General features: G+C 41.2%; 1 protein-coding gene across 1 annotated transcript; it reads left to right on the top strand.

Moving 5' to 3' along the window:
- Nucleotides 1–151: 151 nt before the first annotated feature.
- On the top strand, nucleotides 152–19,955 carry LOC113425147 (placenta-specific gene 8 protein-like). Its single transcript, XM_087962787.1, has 5 exons — nucleotides 152–432; nucleotides 14,307–14,423; nucleotides 15,943–16,067; nucleotides 18,112–18,220; nucleotides 19,790–19,955. The coding sequence occupies exons 2-4, from the start codon at nucleotides 14,318–14,320 to the stop codon at nucleotides 18,214–18,216; spliced, it is 336 nt and encodes a 111-aa protein (XP_087818913.1). The 5' UTR covers nucleotides 152–432; nucleotides 14,307–14,317; the 3' UTR covers nucleotides 18,217–18,220; nucleotides 19,790–19,955.
- The last annotated feature ends 2,042 nt before the right edge of the window (nucleotides 19,956–21,997 follow it).

The raw sequence follows: 21,997 nt of genomic DNA, 5'->3' as shown, positions 1-21,997 counted from the left end.
AATTAAAGCTTCAACATAACCCAAAGGAGGGAAAGGTCACATGATTTTCTGACTCTAAACCAAGTTTGTAAGACTTGTTTGTAAGTTAATCATCTGGTTTTTAACTGTCCCATGAATTGAATGGAGCTTTCTCGAACTGGTCATACAAATTCCTTCCTTCCCTTCCCTTCCCTTCCCTCTCTTTCTCTCTCTAGCTATATCTCTTCATGAAATGTCTATTTCCTGCTTTTATTCATATGCTTTTCTTTCCATATGAATACTATTGGATCTCAAGGTCTAATGAGATATGAGTTATCTTGCAAAACAAAGCAATTCCAACTTCCTGCTAATTACAGTATCAGAAGTTTAAAAGGTTGGTCAATCACATAACTGTTTCTCTAGTTGTTGTTAACTTCAAGGAAGCAAGATCTTGCATTCTCTTCTAAGCACAAGGTAAGTGACATGCATAATACCTCTGTCAATCTTTTTAAAGATTATTTTCTGTCAATGTTTAAAATAATTTGAGAGTTGACTAGAATTCTTCCTGGAAGGAAATCTACTTATACTGTAACAAAGCTTACTTTATAAAAATTGTAAAATTAAAGACAAGCCTGGGATTAATGTTGTTTTTCTATACTATGTATCATTTTAAAGGTGCAGCCATACAAATCCATACCAAAAGAAATATTTGGGTTTCTTAAATATTTTGTGTAAGTTAAAAAAAAAAGTTACAAACAGAGATGGGAAAATGTTTTACATATTGTAACAGCTTAGCCGCAAAAGAAGGAAGTGATATATAAAATTTAGGAAGAACCAGGATTGAATTTCAAGTAATGTTGGACTAAAGTCACACCTATGTCATACCTCTTTGTGTAGAATTTAAGTGGAATTTACTTGTGAATCACAGTTTGGCCAATTATGCTCAGAAATTTAAAAGGTAGATACCGAGAAGGATGAGATTTTTTTGAAACTTAGTTAAGTGAACCTTTGTCATGTAGCAGTTCAATCCATGTGAATTCACTGAAAGATGTCAATAAGCCCTGATGTGCTAGTCATGAACAGGTGAAACCGTCCACTAATTTTGGGATTCTGTTTTAGGCTACAGGTAGAGTCCACTCTGAGAAATCCCTCAGGTTGCTGCAATAAGCTTATCCTGTTTAGAAAATCATTCGTTGTCTTTATATGTGCAAATATTAAGCCTAGCTTTAAAGAGAGCCATTTTGGTGCAGTGGCTAAGGCATCAGGCTAAAAAAAACACAGAAGACCATGAGTTCTAATCTTGCCTTGCACCTTTGGGCCAGGTTCTTTCTCTCAGCCCTAGGAAGGAGGCAATGACAACCCCCTTCTGAAAAACCTGGCTAAAAAAACTGCAGGGATTTTGTTCAGACAATCTCCTAAAATCGGACATGATTGTGTGGAGGAAAGTAGCTATGTGATATAGGGGAATTTGTGCAAACCATGTCTATTAGTTAGAGCGAATGCACTGTGCAAAACTAGAAAATGGATTGTCTCTCTCTCTCTGACTAAATTAAGCATATGATTGTCAGATGACACCTTTTTTGCCCCAGGTTTGGGGCAAACTATATATACTGAAAACTATATTTTTTCTTTTAAAACTAACTAGATGATCGGTGGAGATCAAAGTATGTTTATTCGATCCAAAGTTGTAGCTTTGGATGGGTGGCCATGCTAGGCCCGCCTTTTCAGCCCCTTTGTATAAGTCTTTTTGTTTAAAGATTTAGCCAGTCATTATCAATGAAATACAATGGAACAAAATGTGTTAGCTTATAACCATAGTTCCATTTTTTAAATTAATTAATGTATTTATATTTATTTATTTGATTTGTCAATCGCTTACAAGATAATAGGCATAGGTATAAACAAGAGTAAGAATGCAGGAAATAGGTATAAACAAATGGAGACAATAGGGCAGGACGGTAGGCACAATTGTGCACTTATGCACGCCCCTTACAGACCTCTTAGGAATGGGGTGAGGTCAATAGTGGATACTTTAAGATTAAAGGAGTGGTGGTTAGAGGATATAACAAGAATCAGGTAGTGCATTCCAGGCATTGATCACTCTGTTGCTGAAGTCATACTTTCTGCAATCAAGTTTGGAGCGGTTTACATTGAGTTTGTATCTGTCGTGTGCTCTTGTATTGTTGCAGTTGAAGGTGAAGTAGTCATTGACTGATAGGACATTGTAGCAGATCATTTTGTGTACTATGCTTAAATCCAACTATAGGTGGTGTAGTTCAAGGTTGTTCAAGCCCAAAATTTCAAGCCTGCTGATATAGGGTATTCTGTTGCCAGCAGAGGAGTGTAGTACTCGGGAAATATTTCTGGACTTGCTCAATTGTATTTATGTCCGATATACAATGCGGATTCCAGACAGATGAGCTGCATTCGAGTATTGGTCTAGCAAATATTAGTTAGTTAGCAATTCAATATTACCGGAGGAGAAGCTTCGCAAGATTAAATTTACAACTCTTGATGCCTTTTTGGCAATGCAGTTACAGTGAGCTCTGGCGCTTAGGTCGTTTGATATAAGTACTCCAAGGTCCTTGACAGAGTGAGAGTCATCAACGAGGTCCTATCCACCTAGCTTGTATTTGGTGTACTGATTTTTTTTTTACCAATGTGTAGGACAGAGCATTTGTTGGTCGAGATTTGGAGTTGCCAATTGTTTGACCAATCAGAAAAATAATCAAGATCGCTCTGAAGGACAGTAGCATTGTCAGTGGTGTTGAATAGTTTTACGTCATCCGCAAAGAGGACGCAGTTGCTTATAAGGTGATCGCAAGGGTCAATATGTAGAGTATAAAGAGTGTGGGTCCTAGAACGCTGCCTTGGGGGACACCGCTGTTAACTGGAGCAGGGTTTGATATAGAGTTCCCTATTTTTACTATTTGTTGCCTGTTTGAAAGGAATGCAGTAATCCACTTATGAAGGGATCCAGAAATGCCGTAAGAGTTTAGTTATAACAGTAGTTTGTCATGTACCACTGAATCAAAGGCTTTGCAGAAGTCTATGTAAATTGTGCCTATTGCTTTACCCTGGTTGAGTAGAGTAGTCCATATGTTTTTGCAGTGTAGGAGTTGTAGATGCAGGACAATTTTTTTCTGAAACCAAATTGTTTTTTGGAGAGTAGGTTATTTGACTTCAGGTGGAGGGTAATGGATTGGTTAATGATTGATTCCATGACAATTGTTCTGTAGTTTTCAACCAGGCTGGGGTCACCTTTTTTGAAGATAGGGATGACCATTGCTGAGGACCATAGGTTCGGTAATCACCATGAACCTTTTCCTCTTGTGTAACCTTCCTTCTTTCCATATTTCGTTAAATCCTGTTTCCTTAAAGAGTGAAAGCAGATGCCCCTTTATTTAAACACATGTCTCTTTATCTAGAGCTCATGGGTGTTTTATCTTTCTTACATATGTGTTTTCTATACATACGTCTTCTTTTACATCCGTATGCTATGTGATCTTTTTCTTGTTTCCAATGGAGAAGTCGGCTTTTACCGTGAAAATGCTGCCTGTATTCGAAGATTTCCTTTACCTTAACTAATGAGAGTAGCGGACAGCTAACTCCGTGGACTTCCATTTTAATTTCCTTCAAAGCCTTGATAGCCAATATTGTTGAACTACAGGCAGTTCAAAGTGCACTAGTGAGCATTCAGAGTTACAAGAAAAAAGTGACTTTGGACCATTTTTCACAGTTACGACCTTTGCAGCATCCCCATGCTCGTGTGATCGAAATTCAGATGCTTGGAATCTGGTTCACATTTATGACCGTTGCTGTGTCCCAAGGTCACATGATCCCCTTTGGAGACCTTCTGACAAGCAGTCAAAGGGGAAGCCAGGTTCACTTAACAACCATGTTTTTAATGTAACCACTGCAGTGATTCCCTTAATTATTGTGGCAAGGGGGGTCATCACATTTCACTTGCCTTGCTTAGTACTGAAAACTATGCTCAATTGTGGTTGTAAGGCGAGGATGACCTGTACTATTGTATTCCCAGAGCTCAGTTGTTGGAAGGAATTGTTCAGAAGCATGCGTGAATCTTATCTTTCCTTCTCCAACCATTGTGGAATATTAAAATACAGCTGCTAGACCGAAGTGAAGGAGATGCCAGTCTACCACCACTTGGCAGGGAACTAAAAGCCAGACAGAAGCCAGAGAGCTATTCAAGAAGTTCATATAGCAGGGATGTCAAACTCAAGGCTTGGGGGCCGTATCCAGCCCGTGGGATGCTTAGATCTGGCCTGCGGGGTTGCCATGGAAACAGAGAAGAACCGGTTTTCACTGGCAGAGGGTTGCAGGAGGCTGTGGCAGCCAATAATGGAACTCAGGAGCTGTTTTTGCTGGCAAAGTGCTCGGGCCACCACAGGCGCTCGTGACACAAGTGATGTTGATTTGGCTACACCCACCCTGAGCACGCGCACCATGGCCCCGCAAGGTCAAACACAACCCTGATGCGTTCCTCAATGAAATAGAGTTTGACATACCTGTCATATTGTAACACTAGTTCGATAACTGTACTTCGCTACGAAACTATGTGATCGGGCTTAGTTTTTGGGGAGGAAAATAAGGGGGGGAAATTCTGCCGCTGCCTACCAGCATCCATTGGTATACATCTGGCTAGTGTCCTGTCCATGTGTGAGAGAGTTGAGGGCTGTTTGGAAATTGAAATAGTATTTGCTGTGTGAGCAAGAAGGAGACAGCAAGGAGCCTGGGCGTGGCTTAGCTCAACTGTTCTGTACTAAAGCTGCTTGGTGCTGTGAAACTGAAACTCCTCTCCTCTGCTTGTGTTTTGCATTTGGGACAGGTTTCTTTTCAGGTGGGGAGGAGGAGTAGAACTCCTTAGCATCAGAGCATGTTAATAATAATATCCGAAATACTAATGCTCTGATGGTCATTTCAAAAAATCCTTTCAGTGAGCACCTAGAAGCCAAGAGGAACACACGTGCCAAATTTCAAGTTTGTAGGCTTTACAGTTCTGGAGGTTTTGTGATGATGCGTGAGTGGTATTTCGCTTTTATAGATATAGATTAGTCACTCAAGTCTTCCTAACATCTCCTCTCTTCTAAAGCAGTCTCCATAATATCATTCTATCTTCAACTACACTCAGGGGGTGGGATTCAACCGGTGTTACTACCGATTCGGTGACTATGTTTTGCGTGAGAAAAATTTGGTGGTCCGCAGAAAAATTATTGGCATTTTTTATATTGCACTAAATCAGGGGCCGGATACATGCAATGAACGTTTGTGTTGCTGCAGAGAGTGTCCCCCTCTGGCTTGGGGTCTGCTTCAGCCTCCTGGTGGGGGGCTTTGGGTGAAGGCTGGAGGGAAGTGCCGCTGGTGGAGAAGAGCCGGAGGGCCTTGTTCCAGTGGGACTGCATCATGGCCTGGAACTGGCTGACCACCTCAGCCCACTGAGCCTCCAGGCACCTCTACCTGGCCTTGCACTCCCGCAGGTCTTCCCTCTGCTTGGAAAGCCTATGCTGTTAGTCCTCAGTGAGGTGCTTCTGCTGAGCCTCCTTCTCGGTCAGATCCAATTTGAACTGAGCCGGCTGTTTTGCCAAGTCTTTCTCATGGTGGCTGCTTAGCTCCAACAACTGCTTCCTGTTGAGGCTCTAAGGAGCTCGGGCAGGCAGGCGAGGAGTGGCTGGGAGTGGAGGGGTGAGTAGAGGCCGGTGAGGCACCCCTCGACATAAGTGACATCAAGTTGGCCACGCCCACCCAGTCACATGACCACTTAGCCACGCCTAGATATAAAATCCAAAAAGTTTTTATTTTGTAATTCCCCATACTCTTGTTGCAACAAACCCTCAGCGGCAACACCGACAGCTGATGTTTGAAAGAGGGAAAACTCCCCTGATAAAGAAGCAGAAATGTCCAGAAGCTGTGAGCTCTCTACCTCAGCTTGTTAAGTCCCATTCCAGTGGATCATATCTGTTAGAAAGGCTAATAAGTGAAGATGATAATTTATTACTTGCGACCGTTGACTGAATATCATTTAAAAAATCATCCATTTTAAGTTGTTTGGTAGGGTTGCATAAGGACTGTGTAGCTGAAAGAGGACGCTCCCTCTTCTTCCGTTTCCCGTTGCTCATGGTTGCTTCGAGACCTTGGTTTAAGGACTGGTGCACGTGTTAGGGAATCCGCTGTCTGCCCAGGGGAGCGTCGCTGCCAGCGGTCCTAAGAACACAATATATTGAACAAATTGGTGTATCCTGCAAGGGTGATCTATTATCCGATTTCTGACTCCCTGGTTTTCCACATATGTTTTCATTACTGTATTCTTATATATCTAACTTATCTGTATTTTGTTTTGTTATATATTTACGTTATGTTATTGATAAGGTCTTATGACTATTCAATTAAATAAACAATACCAATACCTAGCTACGCCCACGCAGCCGGTCATTAGACAGATCGTATTAGTGGTCTGCGGGATTTAAAATTACGAATTTAGTGGTCCCTGAGGTCCGAAAGGTTGGTGAACCCTGCTCTATATGATGTGCTAGAGTAATTTGCAACCATTAGCTCTTACCAGATACAGAAGTCGTGGAAGATTTCGTCCATCTTTCTCAAAAGCTATTACTCGTGGGAATATTCGTTGCAAGTGATGGACTAATAGATTCCTTGTCAAAAAAAAATTTTCTTCAGCTTTCCTGCCCAAAACATAAAGCCAGTTTAAAGTGGATTAAGCACACTTTTTAATCAATTTTAAATTACCTGTATTTTTTGCACTATGAGACACCCCAGGCTTTAAAAGGCACCTAGCATTTGGGGAGGAAAACAAGGGGGAAAAAATCTGCCTCTGCCTTCCAACAATTTGCCTCCTTGCAGCAAACAGCAAATAGCCTGGTCATCTTCAGCACAGCCTGATTTAGCAAGAGCCGCTGATTGGCAGTTGGATCGACCACACGGAATACCACCAATCAACTGTTTCAGGCTGCAGGGATTGCCGCCACCCATCGCCGCTGCTGCCGCCCATCACCACTGCCACCTATTGCCGCCTCTGCGCCCTCCATTTTCTGCTTCCGCACGTCCCATTTTCTGCCCATTCCAGGCGGTGGAGATTGCTGCCGCTGCCGATCGCTGCCAATCGCCACCGCCTGGAACAGGCCAAAAACGGGACACACAGAGACCGAAAATGGGGCATGTGGAGGCCAAAAATGGGGTGCATGGAGGCCAAAAACAGGATGCACGGAAACCGCCAACCAGCTGCTCGTGCTAACTCAGGCTGTGCTGAAGCTGACCAGGCAGGCAAATTGCTGGGAGGCAGAGGCTGAAGGGTGGGCACCAGCTGGTAGATGGGACTTTTGCAACATGTGCCATATAAGACGCACAGACATTTCCACTCACTTTTTTGGGAGGGGGGAAGTGCGTCTTATAGTGCGAAAAATACGGTAGGTTCTAATCAGGATTAGCGCTGAGCCGAAAAATTCTGCCACATGCCTACCGTGCCTAAAATATGTTTGATTTTGAATTGTTTCATTTAAGAGACTTTTGGAGAAATGTTCACAGATGAGTGCCGTATTTTGGCAATTGGATGTTCATAGGTTGGACAAGGGGTATATATAAATAATTTGTGTTTCACTCTGCGGAAATCTCTGCCATTGCAAGCAAACTCCTTGACATCCAGTTTAATTCCTGAAAAAGTTTAGGAGTAGAGTTTAGAAGAGTTATAGTGTTCTTTTTTCCCCAACAAGAGAACTTATTAAAGGAAGACCCATCCTTGAAAAACTGGAAATATTCAATTAAATTAGATAATCACCTGGTTTCTCTTCCTGCCAACATCCAGAGGCTCTTTTGCAAGATGGAAAACTGTCTTTTTTATGACAGTCCGTTTACTTTATTCCTCTAGTTTGCAAGTTATAAAAGAAATTAACTTTTAGCAAAGATAAAGAGGTCGAGCACAGGGAGTACAATAACTTATGATTTATTTCAAGCAATAAAGTAATTACTCTTATTGTGAATTAGGTCAGGGAAAAGAATTCCTTGATTAAGGTTGCTAAGTTTTCAGCTTTTTGAATACTTTCAAGGTTATGATTTTCTCATGTGAAATAGCCATATCTACTTTGTATGGACTATGTACTGATTTGTTGACAGTATTTTTTGTCTAATAAATTGCTGAAGATCACAATTATTATTTACTTGACTAAGACACTGGAGGGATGGAGAAACAGAAGAGAAGTGGCATAATATACAGGTAGTTCTTGACTTACAAAGCCAATTGGTACCAGGATTTCCATTGCTAATCGAGGCAGTTGTTAAGTGAGTAATACCCAATTTTACGACCTTTTTTACCAAGTTTATTAAGCGAATCAATGCAGTTGTTAAGTAAATCATGCAGTCATTAAGAAATTCTGTCTTTTCTCATTGATTTTGTGTATCAGACGCCGGCTGGGAAGGTAGCAAATAATGATCATGTAACTTTGGGACACAGTTGATCCTACATACGTGCTGGATGACAAGCACCCAACTTTTCATCAGGTGTTTGCAGGGTTGTTGCAATGGTCACAAGTCCGAGGAGCAGGGATATAACTTCTTCCACTGCCATTATAACTTTGAACAGTCGCTAAACAAATGGCCACAAGTTGAGGACTATCTGTATAGTCCACATACATCTGTATGTGTCTAATCTGCAGAGGTTTCAAGGGGTTCAAAAAAGTCAAGATGGGGGCAATCATCTTCATAAGATTTAGTGCTCCAGGACAAATTCTCATCTCATCTATTTCTCTCATTGGTCAAATCAGTTTGGGGGTGGAGACAAAAAGTCAAACTCAACTGCACTGTGAGGAAATGCCAAGAGGTCAGTGTTAATTTGGCCTATCCAGTTTCAGAGTAAGGATGCCATGTGAAAGATTGAAGTGGACACTTGCTGGGTGTCAGGCTTGTCCCAATTTGGTTCTTAGGAAAGAAAGACCCTCGACTCCATGGTTGAAGGGAAAGATTCAGACCCCTCACATCCTGGACATAAACTGTTTCAACTCCTTCCCTCAAAACGATGCTATAGAGCCCTGCACACCAGAACAACTAGACACAAGGACAGTTTTTCCCCGAACGCCATCACTCTGCTAAACAAATAATTACCTCAACATTGTTCAACTATTTACAAAGTCTGCAATATTATTACTATTAATCTTCTCATCACTCCTTGTCACCCATCCCCTCCCACTTGTGACTGTATGACTGTAACTTTGTCGCTTGTATCCTAGTAGGATTTGATTGCTTATTATATCCTATGACTATCATTAAATATTGCACCTGATGATTCTTGACTCTTGACGAATGTATCTTTTCTTTTATGGACATAGAGAGCATTTGCACCAAAACAAATTCCTTGTGTGTCCAATCACACTTGGCCAATAAAAAAGAATTCTAATTCAGTTTTACTAAGTTTAAGTGGTTACAGCAGAAGCAAAGCTGGATCTGAATATTCCCTTGCAAAGCCTCTTCCCTTCCCCCTCCCCTTGACCAGTCTACTAGAGTCCAGTCACATTCATTTTAGATGTTTTGGGAGTGTCTTTGAGTTTTGGAAAACAGCCTGTTCGATGTAGTTTCACATTCTGCTTTCATGGTCTGTCCCTGGTTGGCTGGTTTGTTCCAGTTCCTCTGGTTCCTGTCTCTCTGTCATTCCCTCCCTTCCTCCCGTTGCCAATTCCCACTTCCCCATCTTCCTCCCCCTTCCTCTGCATTTTATGGCAAGATGCCCACTAGCAAAACAAGATATGCTGAAGATAGTAGGCCTGACCCTGGGTTTTGGCTAAGGAAACCACTTCCTAGACATGGGATTTAGTTGGTTGCTGGGAGATAATAGGCCATGTTTTAATTATTTGGAAGCTCTGTTTTTTTAACCTCCTTTAGCAAACAGGGTGTCTTACAATTGGAAAGGACTGTAAAAAAAAAATACAAATGAACTAAAAATAAAACACAGTGAAACTTGGAACAGTAAATAGAATTACAGAGTAGGGGAATAAAGGTATAACAAAGCCAATCATTACATAAACTGTTCAGAAATCTTTCTTGGCAAGTTCATGCAGAGTTCAAGAAATTTGGCCAGAGGGAAAACTAGGCCTTCAGGGCCCTGCAGAAGTCCAACAGGGTCAGGACATCTAAACCTTGGAGAAAATAATTAATGTCCCATGAGTAAGGCTTTGAGACAGAGAAACAACGTTTCCTGGATTCCACAGAAATGTTCCTAAAAAGGACCTGAGCTTGCTCATCTTTCCAGATCTCATGGAACAGGTAGAGACGATTGGAGACAGGTATCCCCACAGATAACTCTGCCCTGGGCCATGAAGAGCTTAATAATAACCGATAATTTAAATGGTCTTCAAGGGCAACCTCATGTAAAGTACACTGGAATGATCCAAAAAGAAGATGACCCGGGTATGAGTGACTTGAGAATGATCCTTTGATCTGGCACACATTTTGCACACAAGGAAGATTTGTGTAAAGGTTCTCCTGACCCCCTACTCTTCCATCAGGAATAGTGAACATAAGTCAATCCCTAAACTATTTGCCATGGTGGCGCAGTGCTTAAAGTGCAGTACTGCAGGCTACTTTTGCTGACTGCTGGCTGCCTGCAATTTGGCAGTTCGAATCTCACCAGGCTCAAGGTTGACTCAGCCTTCCATCCTTCCGAGGTGGGTAAAATGAGGACCCAGATTGTTGGGGGCAAGAGGCTGACTCTGTAAACCACCTAGAGAGGGCTGTAAAGCACTGTGAAGCGGTATATAAGTCTAAGGGCTATTGCTATGTACCAGTTCTATTCTGCGGAAGGGGAAGGAATTCTTTAATTTAGAATTAAAGAAATAGGTTTTTAATGCTGCAAAGGTTAAACACCCCTGCTCCACCCATATCAGATAAAACTTTCTTCCTACAAATCATAAGGTTGAGTCTTGATGAAATCTGAGCGTATTTATTCATTTCTCATTATACATCCTTTAACAAATCTTAGTTTATCCCTTGTTTGCATTTATTTCAAGTTTTCTGGCAGTGACTTCATTACAAAGCCACTCACTTTTCTTCCATGGTGGCTGAGCTTCTCGCTGTCGAAGTGACCCTGGACCGTTTACAAAATGATTTTAAAAAAAGGAGATAAGCTATAAGGCAACTGAAATTGAACAAGATTACATAGAGACTGAAAACCATGAGGATGGCCGACACCATGGTGGTAGGGTTATCCCTCTCTATCACATGGGCCACGCCCAACAAAGACCAACCTCAACAGGGCCCCAAGATCTTCCAGAAGGCCAAAGGCAGTGGTGGGGGAATTTATTTATTTATTTATTTATTTGATTTGCCAATTGTTTACAAGATAATAAGTATAAGTGTATACATAGTTGTGAATACATGAAATGGGTACATATAAGAAAAATAAAAGAAGAATAAGAGAAACAATAGGACAGGGACGGTAGGCACGTTGGTGCGCTTATGCACGCCCCCTACAGACCTCTTAGGAAAGGGGTGAGGTCAATAGTAGACAGTCTAAGGTTAAAGTTTTTGGGGTTTGGGGAAGAAACTACAGAGTCGGGTAGAGTATTCCAGACATTGACCACTCTATTGCTGAAGTCGTATTTCCTGCAATCAAGTTTGGTGCGGTTAACTTTGAGTTTGTATCTATTGTGTGCTCTTGTGTTGTTATGGTTGAAGCTGAAGTATTCATTGACAGGTAGGACATTGCAATGTATGATTTTATATACCATGCTTAAATCAGACCGAAGACGGCGTAATTCAAGGTTTTCTAGTTCTAGAATTTCAAGTCTGGTGGCATAAGGTATTCTACTACGAGTAGAGGAGTGGAGAACTCTTCTTGTGAAATATTTCTGGACTTTCTCAATTGTGCTAATATCAGATATGTAATGTGGGTTCCAGACTGATGAACTGTATTCGAGTATTGGTCTAGCAAATGTTTTGTATGCTCTGGTTAGTAGTGTGATATTACCAGAGAAAAAGCTTCGTAGGATTAGGTTAACAACTCTTAATGCCTTTTTGGCTATGTAGTTGCAGTGGGCTCTAGCACTTAGATCATTAGAGGTGAGTATTCCAAGGTCCTTTACAGAGCTTGGGTCATCAACAAGTTCTTGACTATTCAGCTTGTATTTTATTTTCTGATTTTTTTTGCCAATATGTAAGATAGAGCATTTATTTGTTGAGATTTGAAGTTGCCATTTGTTTGACCATTCTGATACATAGTCAAGATCAAGGTGAGGTCAAGGTGAGGAATGGACCTCACCTTGACCTTAACATGCTTTGCACATTAGAAACCCATAGAAAGGAGAGATAAATGGCACACTCCACGCTTGGTGGTTTTTTTCTGCAGACATTTCATTACCAAACTAGGTGTTGTGGTTCACCGGCAGCCTGTGCAGACTGCAGCGGGATCGGACTGTGGGGAAGAATGGGGGTCAGTCCGGGAGTCTGAAGAGGACTCGGACAAGGGTCCTGCATCCAATGCAGGGATGGGGCCAGGACCATCTGGGAGTGGGGTACTGCCTCCAGAGTCTTTGGAGTCTGGCAGCAGTGAGGCAGAGGACCCAGGGGAGCCTGTTCCCAGTGCACAGAGCTGCTAGAAGGCGAGAGCAGCTGAAACAAAAGGGGCGACTTGGGAGTAAGGCTGGGAGGTGATTGCCCCTCCCATAAGGGATAAAGGACAGGCCAAGATGATGAATCCTTTGCAGGAAGCAAAGTAGTTCATTCGGTTCAGGATCATTCTTGAAGCTCTTTGTACTTGAGTTGGGTTTTTTTCTGGTTCATTTGATACTTCTGTTATTGGCAGCACTTCACAGAAAAGAAAGGTGAGTGCTTATCTCGAGGGACTATTTGAGATTCATTACTGGCTGGGAATGAAAACAATTCCCAGCGTTGCAATAAAATAAGACTTGTTTTTAAAATAAGCATGTGCGTAATTATGGTCTAGGAAGCCTTGGTCAGAACACTAGGTAACATCATCAGTTCACTAGTTGGATAATGAAATGTCTGCAAGGAAACCATCAAGTTCAGAAGGCACCAAGGACCTCATAACCCTGAACTACAAATATTCTCTTCCATCAATAAATGGTACATTTTATCTAATCTCCACTCCACTTCAGTTCTGTTTTAATATCTCCGGATTATTTCTACCAATGTTTAAATTGTAGTGCAAACTTTCCTTGGAAGTATCAGCAATAAAAAGATGTGTGCAGTAGGTCAGTGGTAACTCCTGCAGGAATTAATGTTGCTTCAAGATATCTCCTTTCCTAGACATAGAGTTATTCTACACTATCATCTAAGTAGGGTCTAGTAATCGGGGGAAATGAAAATCCCAGCCACTGTAGTTTATCGATATACCCAAATCCGGTACATACATGCCATTTTCCACTTATTTAATTTAAAAAAACGAAGCAAGGATCTCCCTATTAGATCTTGCTTCTTGTTCTTCTGGTTGTTATAGTTTTGTATTTATTTAGGTGGGGCTTTGTTCTTGATTTTGTAAATAGTGCTGAAGTTTGCTATAGGATGGCTTCCCAAGAATTTAAATAAAACAAATACTAAACAAAGGTGATTTATAGACAAAAGCATATTGCGTTTGTTACATTTTTAGGCAACTGGTTCTTAGCAGCTGTTTTCCATGCCCACAAGGAACGCCACGCTGGCGATATTCTTGGGATATCATATATGTGGGTTTCTTGACTTTTAAGCTGTTCACACTCTAACTCCAAGTATTCTTGGATCGGCATGCTGACTAGAGAATTCTGGGAGCTGATGTCCTCTCAAATCAAACTTGAGGGATAGATTAATATAATCATAATATGGTTTAAACCCAACACATTTCTCAAACAGGTATAGCCACCACTCCTGGTAACAAAACATCTTTAGATCTTCTCAAAAGTGTCTACATGGTTATGAAGTGGATTCCAGTGGTGGGATCCAAATTTTTTTACTATTGGTTCTGTGGGTGTGGCTTGGTGGGTGTGGCAGGGGAAGGATACTATAAAATCTCCAGTCAGAGGTGATATTTGCCGGTTCTCCAAACTACTCAAAATTTCTGCTACCGGTTCTCCAGAACTGGTCAGAACCTGCTGAATACCACCTCTGATTCCTTGGATTGAGCTAGCAGCTCAAGGGTCTCCAATCTTGGCAACTTTTAAGACTTGTGGACTTCAACTCTCAGATTTCCTCAACCTGACTGGGGAATTCTGGGAGTTGAAGTCCACAAGTCTTCAAGTTGCCAAATTTGGAGACCCTTGAGCTAACTAGCACCTTAGGATATTGTTGGAATTATTGATTTAACTTTAAAATATCATGTTCTTTCTCTTCTTCTGAATTAGGAACCCTCAAGATGAATCCTCACACGGTTATAAACCAGCCACAGATGACAGTGACCCAACATCAAAGCTGTGAATGGCAAACCGACTTATTCGATTGTTTCAATGACTGGGGAGTGTGTAAGTAGCTATGTATATATCTCAGGGTGGAGACAGTTGTAGACTTGTTGGAATTCTTGAGTAAATCTTGGACCAAATACTTCTCCAAACTGGAAGATTGTTGTCGTGAAAATACATTTTCACAATTTCAGTCACAAATTAACTTCCGTGGACCTTACTTCATACTTAAGTGGTCAGTAGAGGGGGCGTGCATAAGTGCACTAACATGCCTATTGTCCCTGTCGTTGTATTTTTATTCTCTTATTCTTGTGCTCATTTTTGTTTGACAAATTCCAATAAATAAAATAAAATAAATAAAATTGTGATTATGTTTACTAAAGGTAGGTGTCAACTCTAAAATATTTCTATAGTCTTTTTAGAGTTGCCAACAGAAAGGAAGGGGTATTGGTATTCAACTGGTTTGCACCGGATCGGGCGAACCGGTAGCAAGAATTGGGCGTGGGTTGTCAAACCAGTAGTAAGTTCTGGCTGGCCACACACCCGATCCAGTCGCCCTCCCGCCCGATGCTTGCTTACCCCGCCAGCCTGACATTCACCTAAGGTATTTCTTTTTTTCCCCCTCCCGACAATCAGCTGTACATAGATCAGCTGTGCCGGGATTCCCCTTGCTGAGGCCCAGGAAGGCAAAAAATGGAGGGAGGAATTCAGCCTCCCCACTCCAGAGGAGCTTTAGGGGAGCAAAAATGCCCCCCCCCGACTCTTCTGAGGCTAGGAAGCTCCCAGAAACGAATGGAGGCTGCAAAAAAAGCAAAAAAAAAAAAAAAGCCACACCCACCCAGTTACATGGCCATGCCCACCAAGCCATGCCCACAGAAACGGTAGTAAAAATTTTTGAATCCCACCACTGGGGGGGAAAGGGTTTGAAAGAGCAGTGTGGCAGCTTGGAAATTGGAAGTGCATTCCATAAATAGTTTTCAAAGATAGTAGCTAGGGGATTGAAGTTTCTGCTGTGCAGAATTCTAACTGGAGAACATGATTGATGACTCTTGGCTATGAATGTGTCTCATTGGAGAATATGAATTACGATACACCCAGGGGGTGGGGGGGGAAACCAATAGATGGGGCGGGGCCAGTCAGAGGTGGCATTTGCTGGTTCTCCGAACTACTCAAAATTTCCACTACTGGTTCTCCAGAACTGGTCAGAACCTGCTGAATACCACCTCTGCTTCAGGGCCTTGTGAAAGAATGTCAAAGTGGGATCCAGTCTAATTTCTGCAGGGACAATGTTCCACAGGGAAGTGGCCACCACGGAGAAGGCCCTTCTTCTGGGTCCAGCCAGATGTATCTGCTTAGGAGAGGGGACTCACAACATCCCCTACCTCCCCATTCTAGTGAGTCCAGTGGATGCAATCGAGATGGTCCTTCAGATAACCTCATCCTTACTTGAACTTATAGTTGTTGGCATTTTGTTTCATAAAGAGCGTGTGGTATTCCCTGGGAGAGAACTCTATGGGGTGTTCTTATCATGTATAAACTCACCCAGATGGCATTTGCAAAAGTTTCTACTTCTACTTTCTAGGTTTCTGTGGAATGTGTTGTCCCCTGTGTCTGGGATGCCAAATTGCCTCAGAAATGGACGAATGCCCTCTTTGTGGCATAACCATGGCCTTTAGAACTCTCTATCGGACAAGATATGGCATTCCGGTGAGTAGAGGCTCTCTACAGTACTTCCTTCCTGTTTTCATTTGGGTTTTGAAAACATCTTTAACCTGGTTGTCAACTCATAAAATATTTCTATGGTCTTTTTAGAGTTGCCAACAGAAAGGAAAGAGGGAGTAGTGCAGTAGCTTGCAAAAATGAAACTGCATTCCATAAATGTTTTCAAAGATAGTAACTAGGTGACCGAAGTTTCTGTCACACAAAATTCTAACTGGAAAGCATGATTGATGACTCTTGGCTATGGATGTGTCCCATTGGAGAATATGAATTATGATATATCCAGGCAATGCCAGACCTTTTAACTCCCAATAAATCCTTTTGAAGTTTTGGAAGTTTGGCTCAAGACTCATGATTTAAATGGGGTTAAGTGCCGGAATCCTGACACTAATTGTCTATGGAGATTGCCAATCATCCAGGTCATGGTTGTCCCAAAGGTGGTTTTTCCAAAAGGTAACTGGACTTTCTTGGGGTTTTTTTTCATTGAAAACATTCTGCTACTCATCCAAGAAGCGTCTTCAGTTTTGGAGAACTGAAGAAATTCTTGAATGAGAAGCAAAAGATTTTTAAAGATTTTTAAAGAAAAAAAAATTGTTTAAAAAAACATTTAAAAAAAAAACTCCCAAGAAAGTCTAGTTGCCTTTTGAAAAACCACCTTTGGGGATTTTAACTTGGTTCTTGAATTAAATCTTTTCTGAATTTGTACTATGCATTAAATGGCAAAAAAAGCAGAGTGTGGATTTGCACAGCAGTTGGAGAAGAGATGCCACAAACAGCAAAGAAATGCAGGGGGTGTGATTCTACTCATTTCAGTTTTCATTGTTAGGATCCTATTCAATTTGATTTTTGTAAGGATTTTTTTTTTCCTGACTCAGATTTGATTTGCTGGATTTGAATTTTTTTAGGTTTTTACCAAAATGACATGTTTTACCAAAATGACATGTTAATCTATATATATATATAAAAGCGAAATACCACTCATGCATCATCACAAAATCTCCAGAACCATAAAGCCTACAGACTTGAAATTTGGCACATATGTTCCTCTTGGCTTCTAGGTGCTCAATAAGAAAGGATTTTTCAAAATGACCATCAGAGCATTAGTATTTTGTATATTATTATTAACACGCTCTGAAGCTAAGGAGTTCTATTCTCCCTCCCCACCTGAAAAGAAATCTGTTCCAAATGCAAAACACAAGCAGAGGAGTTTCAGTTTCAGTTTCACAGCACCAAGCAGCTTTAGTACAGAACAGTTGAGTTAAGTCACACCCAGGCTCCTTGCTGTGTCCTTCTTGCTCACACAGTAAATACTGTTTCAGTTTCCAGACAGCCCTCAACTCTCTCTCACACACTGATAGGACTCTAGCCAGATGAATATCAATGGATGCTGGTAGGCAGAGGCAGAATTTTCTTTTCGTTATTTTCGTCCCCAAAAACTAAGTCCAACCACATAGTTTCATAGCAAAGCACGGGTAGTATTTCTATAAATGTACACCAACCCAGTTTGTGTACAGAATTTTCCTAATGGAATGTGTTTTATATAGACTTTCTCTAAGTTTACCTCTTTTTTCATCGGTGAACTATATTGCCAAATTAGAAAAAGGGTGGATTTCATAATGATAACTTTTGACCTGTGTGTAGGTGTGGAAATTCAGAAACCAGCCAGTTGGCATACACATACTGAACAAAAACTTAAAAAATTGTCTTCCTCACCCCTAAAAGATTAAATATCTCTGAATATAATCAAAGCTGCCTTTTTTGGGGATGATGTATGTTAATTAATTAATGGACGACTCCTTCCAAAATTGTGAAATTCAAGTCTGAGAATTCTTAGCAGTGATTATCTTGGCCGGGGACTTCTGAAATTTGAAATCCAAAATGACGAGCCGTTGGACAAAGGGTGTTTTACATTCTGAAATATTGATGCGTGCCATATTTGACATGTGAACAGCCCTCGCGCACGTATAATGTGACTCTCTCATCTACTTGCAAAAGAATTGTTCTGCTTTTAACTTATCTTTCTGCTTAACAGGGATCCCTCCTGAGTGACTATTTTGCAACAGCATGTTGCACTTTTTGTAGTATTTGCCAACTCAAGAGAGACATCAATAAACGAAAAGACAGGGGAATCTTCTAAAAAGGTTGGTGTTTACTCACTGGACATGCTAAACCTAATTTTTTATTAGTTACATTTTTAGTGCTTAATAAACATCATCTGGGTATTAAATTTGTTTACCAATACATATTACATTTTTAATCTCCACCTCTTTCTTCCAACCACTGTTAAAATAAGATTCCATATTTGGTAATAGTCTATATCTTCTTTCTGTTTCATTTTTAATGTCAATCTGTCCATTTCTGCACACTCTAGTACAGAGGTGTCAAACTCGATTTCATTGAGGGCCACTTCAGGGTTGTGTTTGACCTCAGGGGAGCTGGGTGGGTGTGGCCAGGGTGGGTGTGGCCAACATGACATCACTCATGTTGGGGGAGGGCACCTGTGGTGATCTGAGTCCTCGGCCAGTAAAAATGGGCTCCCATTTTCAGCTGTGGAGGTCTCCCGCAGCCCTCTGTCAGTGGGGCTCCTTTTTTGCTGGCAGAGACACCACGGGCTGGTCCTTCACTGTTTCCAGGGCAGCCCTGCAGGCCAGATCTAAGCACTCCACAGGCCAGATCCGGCCCCTGGACCTTGAGTTTGACACCCCTGGTCTAGTATCTTCTTAATTATGTCTTCATCTCGTGGTGTTTCTTCATTCTTCCAGCATTGCATAATACAGTCCTTGCTGCTATCAAGACTTACAATATTAAATACATACTTTTCTTATCAAGTTTACCTGTTATTATACCTAATAAAAATAGTTCAGGTTTAAAATCTACATGCTTTCCAATCATCTTTTCTAGCCAATTATGTATTTTTTCCCAATTTATTTTTGCTTTACCACAAGCCCACCACATATGATAGTATGTGCCCATTTTTTGATTACATTTCCAACATTTGCTAGACATCTTTTTAAACATTTTAGCTAACCTAGCTGGGGGTAAGTGCCATCTAAATAAAAATCATTACATTATTTACTCCTGCACCGCATATTCAATAAAATATGCCTCCAGAACCCTGTGTTCTAACTGTGTATTACAGGTAGTCCTCAACTTCTAATTCACAATAAGGACCAGAAAATTCACTGTTAAGCAGTACGGTTAAGTGAAGCACCATGGGACTGCACCGATTTTGCAGCCGTTTTTGCCATGCTTATTAAATGAGACATCATGTGATTATGATTTGCAGCTTCCTGCCAGTTTCCCATTACTTGACGAAAGCCGGTGGGGAAATTTGTAAAACAATATCACATGACTGCACACAACTACAATTCCCATAAGTGTGAACTGATTGTCAAGTGCCCAGATTGTGATGACTTGCCCACAGGGATACTGCGATGGTCATAAACGGGAGGTGTGGTCGTAAGTCCCTTTTTTCAGCACCATTGCGACTTCAAACAGTCTCTAAATGAATAGTCATGAGTCAAGGACCACCTGTAATTAGATATGCTCTATATTTGTATATAGAGTACAATATTTTCAGCAAACAGAGTAAAAATGATTTAAAAAGTAGAAAAATCCCTCCTGCCCACCTCACACACACACACACACACACCCAACTAAAAGAATTAGAAATGTTTGACTTTGTCTGAATTTTCTGTTTTCTGTTTCAGGTTTGGCTGTATTCAGCAGTGCATGTCCTACTATCTCAAATCCATTTTATGCTTCCCAGATTATCTTTCATAATCAAACCAAATCGTTCTTTGAAATGATCCCCAGTAAATGAGTTCTGTGAAAGATAATACACCGGATACAAAATAATACAGCTTTTTAAAGAAAGATATTGTGTGCAGTTTTCTTATTGGAAATTTATTAAGAATGAAAACAAAATCTTATTGCCATTTACGCACCCTCAGGTTGGCAGAAATACAAGTATACGTATATGTATATTTAGGCAATAAATTTGCTGTCTTATAGAAAATCTGTATATTGCCTCAGCAGGGGTTTCAATTTCAAGGCCCGCGGGCCAGATCTGGCTTGTGGGGTGGTTAGATCTGGCCCATGGGGCAGCCCTGGAAACAGCAATGGACCAACCTGCAATGCCTCTGCCAGCAAAAATGGAGCTCGGGAGGGCCACGTTATGAGAGAGAGGCAGGGTCTGAGGGAAGTCCTGCTTTAGCATTTGGCCACCACATGAGCCCCCGACATGAGTAACGTTTAGCTGGCCACACCCACCCTGGCCCCCCCCAAGGTCAAACACAGTCCTGATGTGGCCCTCAATGAAATCAAGTTTGACACCCCTACCTCACAGCAGGGGTGGGATTCTACCAGTTCGCACCTATTCTCTAGAACCGGTTGTTAACATTCTAAGCAGTTCAGAGAACCGGTTGTTAGAAGAAATTACTGGCCTAATCCTGTAAGGAAGGCAGGAAGGAAACATTCTGGTGTTGCTTACAGAAACTGCCTCTCCGTTAACCCTGATTACATTCTTGGCAGGACTAGACTTCCTGTCTCAGGAACACCTCTGGAGTTTTTTTCCCCTCCTTTGCTGGTACTTTGCTTGTGTGGAGTGACCATTCAAAGTTACAATGGCACTGAAAAAAGTGACTTGTGACCATTTTTCACACTTATGACTGTTGCAGCATCGCCACAGTCATGAGAGGCCAGGTGAGGAGATGCGTAGCTCAATATGAGTGATATTGAGTTGGCCACACCCAGCCAATAACATGACCACCAAACCATGTCCACCCAGTCACATGACCACCAAGCCATGCCCACCACCTAAGCTACTCCCACAGAACTGGTTGTTAAACAATTTGAATCCCACCCCTGCCTCACAGCAATTTTTGGATGCTATTGTCTCAATTATGGTGAAATGAAAGCAACTCAAAAGATTTCCATACATTTAAAAATAATTTCCTATCTATGCATACATCAATAATCTGCCTGGAAGAAAGAGGAAGCATTGTAACTTCTCTTTTTCCCCTGATGATCTTATTGCTGATAACGGTTCCCACTCAACGGTTCCTACCCACTTCCCATTTAGCAATAGGAAAGCACCAATTGTCTTCTTTGTGTCAGGAAATGGGTACTAGCAGGTTAAGGGGATCCTCTTCTGCATTAACCTTCTACAGAGGATGGGTTGAAAGATTAGAGGGGAAGCCTTTGAGATGAAACTATGATTCATCCAACTGGGAAGAAAAATATGTGTATATGGAAGATTCCAGAACAAGCGTATTGAATTTCTCTGGATTTCAGAAGAGAAACTGCTGCACAATGAATCTGTTTGTTAAAGAAGGAAGTTGGAACTGAGAGAGATAAATATCTCTAGAATTGTTAGGGCTTACTTAAATGTAATATAACCATTACTGGAATAGATACCACAGCTCAGAAAGGTTCCTCCAAATAAAGGAGGATGTCCATCATAGTTAGCAATAATGAATATATTAACAATAGATGCTTCCAAAACTGAAACACTGGTCCAAATGAATAACAAGGATTACAAAAAGAACACAATTCTCAAAGTGAAGACAAATAGAAAGCAAATAATTCATAAGCTTCTGCAAATTCTTGTAAGAAAAAATCTGAAAATATATATATGTATATTTTTCTCAAAATACATTTGTAATATACTCTCTGTCCCTGTCATGCCCCCAGCATAGAGTTTGTGTATTCTTATTGCTGTTGTTCTTTAAAATGTATTGAGCTCCATCTGGTGGGCAAACACACATTTTTCATTGTTTGGAAAGTTGGTTTCGGTGGTGTTTGAGCACCCATTCTCCCATCATTCTGGAAAAAAGATGCGTCCTGAGAAGCCAGACTCCATTTTGTAGCATTGTGAGGTAACAGAAGTATCTAGAAGATTCCAGATTAGTCTGTGA

The sequence above is a fragment of the Notechis scutatus genome, chromosome 4 (assembly GCF_049901735.1).
Source record: "Notechis scutatus isolate UNSWTSFEM ecotype Mainland chromosome 4, rNotScu1.2, whole genome shotgun sequence".
NCBI classification, from domain to species: Eukaryota; Metazoa; Chordata; class Lepidosauria; order Squamata; family Elapidae; genus Notechis; species Notechis scutatus.
Note: the sequence above shows the minus strand (reverse complement) of the source record. Positions and strands in the feature narration are given on the sequence as shown.

What these genes read in the sequence shown, in the direction of transcription:
- LOC113425147 (XM_087962787.1), top strand. Translation starts at nt 14,318, where the DNA reads ATGAATCCTCACACGGTTATAAACCAGCCACAGATGACAGTGACCCAA. An exon ending in TTTCAATGACTGGGGAGTGT is followed by an intron (nt 14,424 to 15,942) that starts GTAAGTAGCTAT and finishes TCTACTTTCTAG; the next exon opens with GTTTCTGTGGAATGTGTTGT. An exon ending in GGACAAGATATGGCATTCCG is followed by an intron (nt 16,068 to 18,111) that starts GTGAGTAGAGGC and finishes TCTGCTTAACAG; the next exon opens with GGATCCCTCCTGAGTGACTA.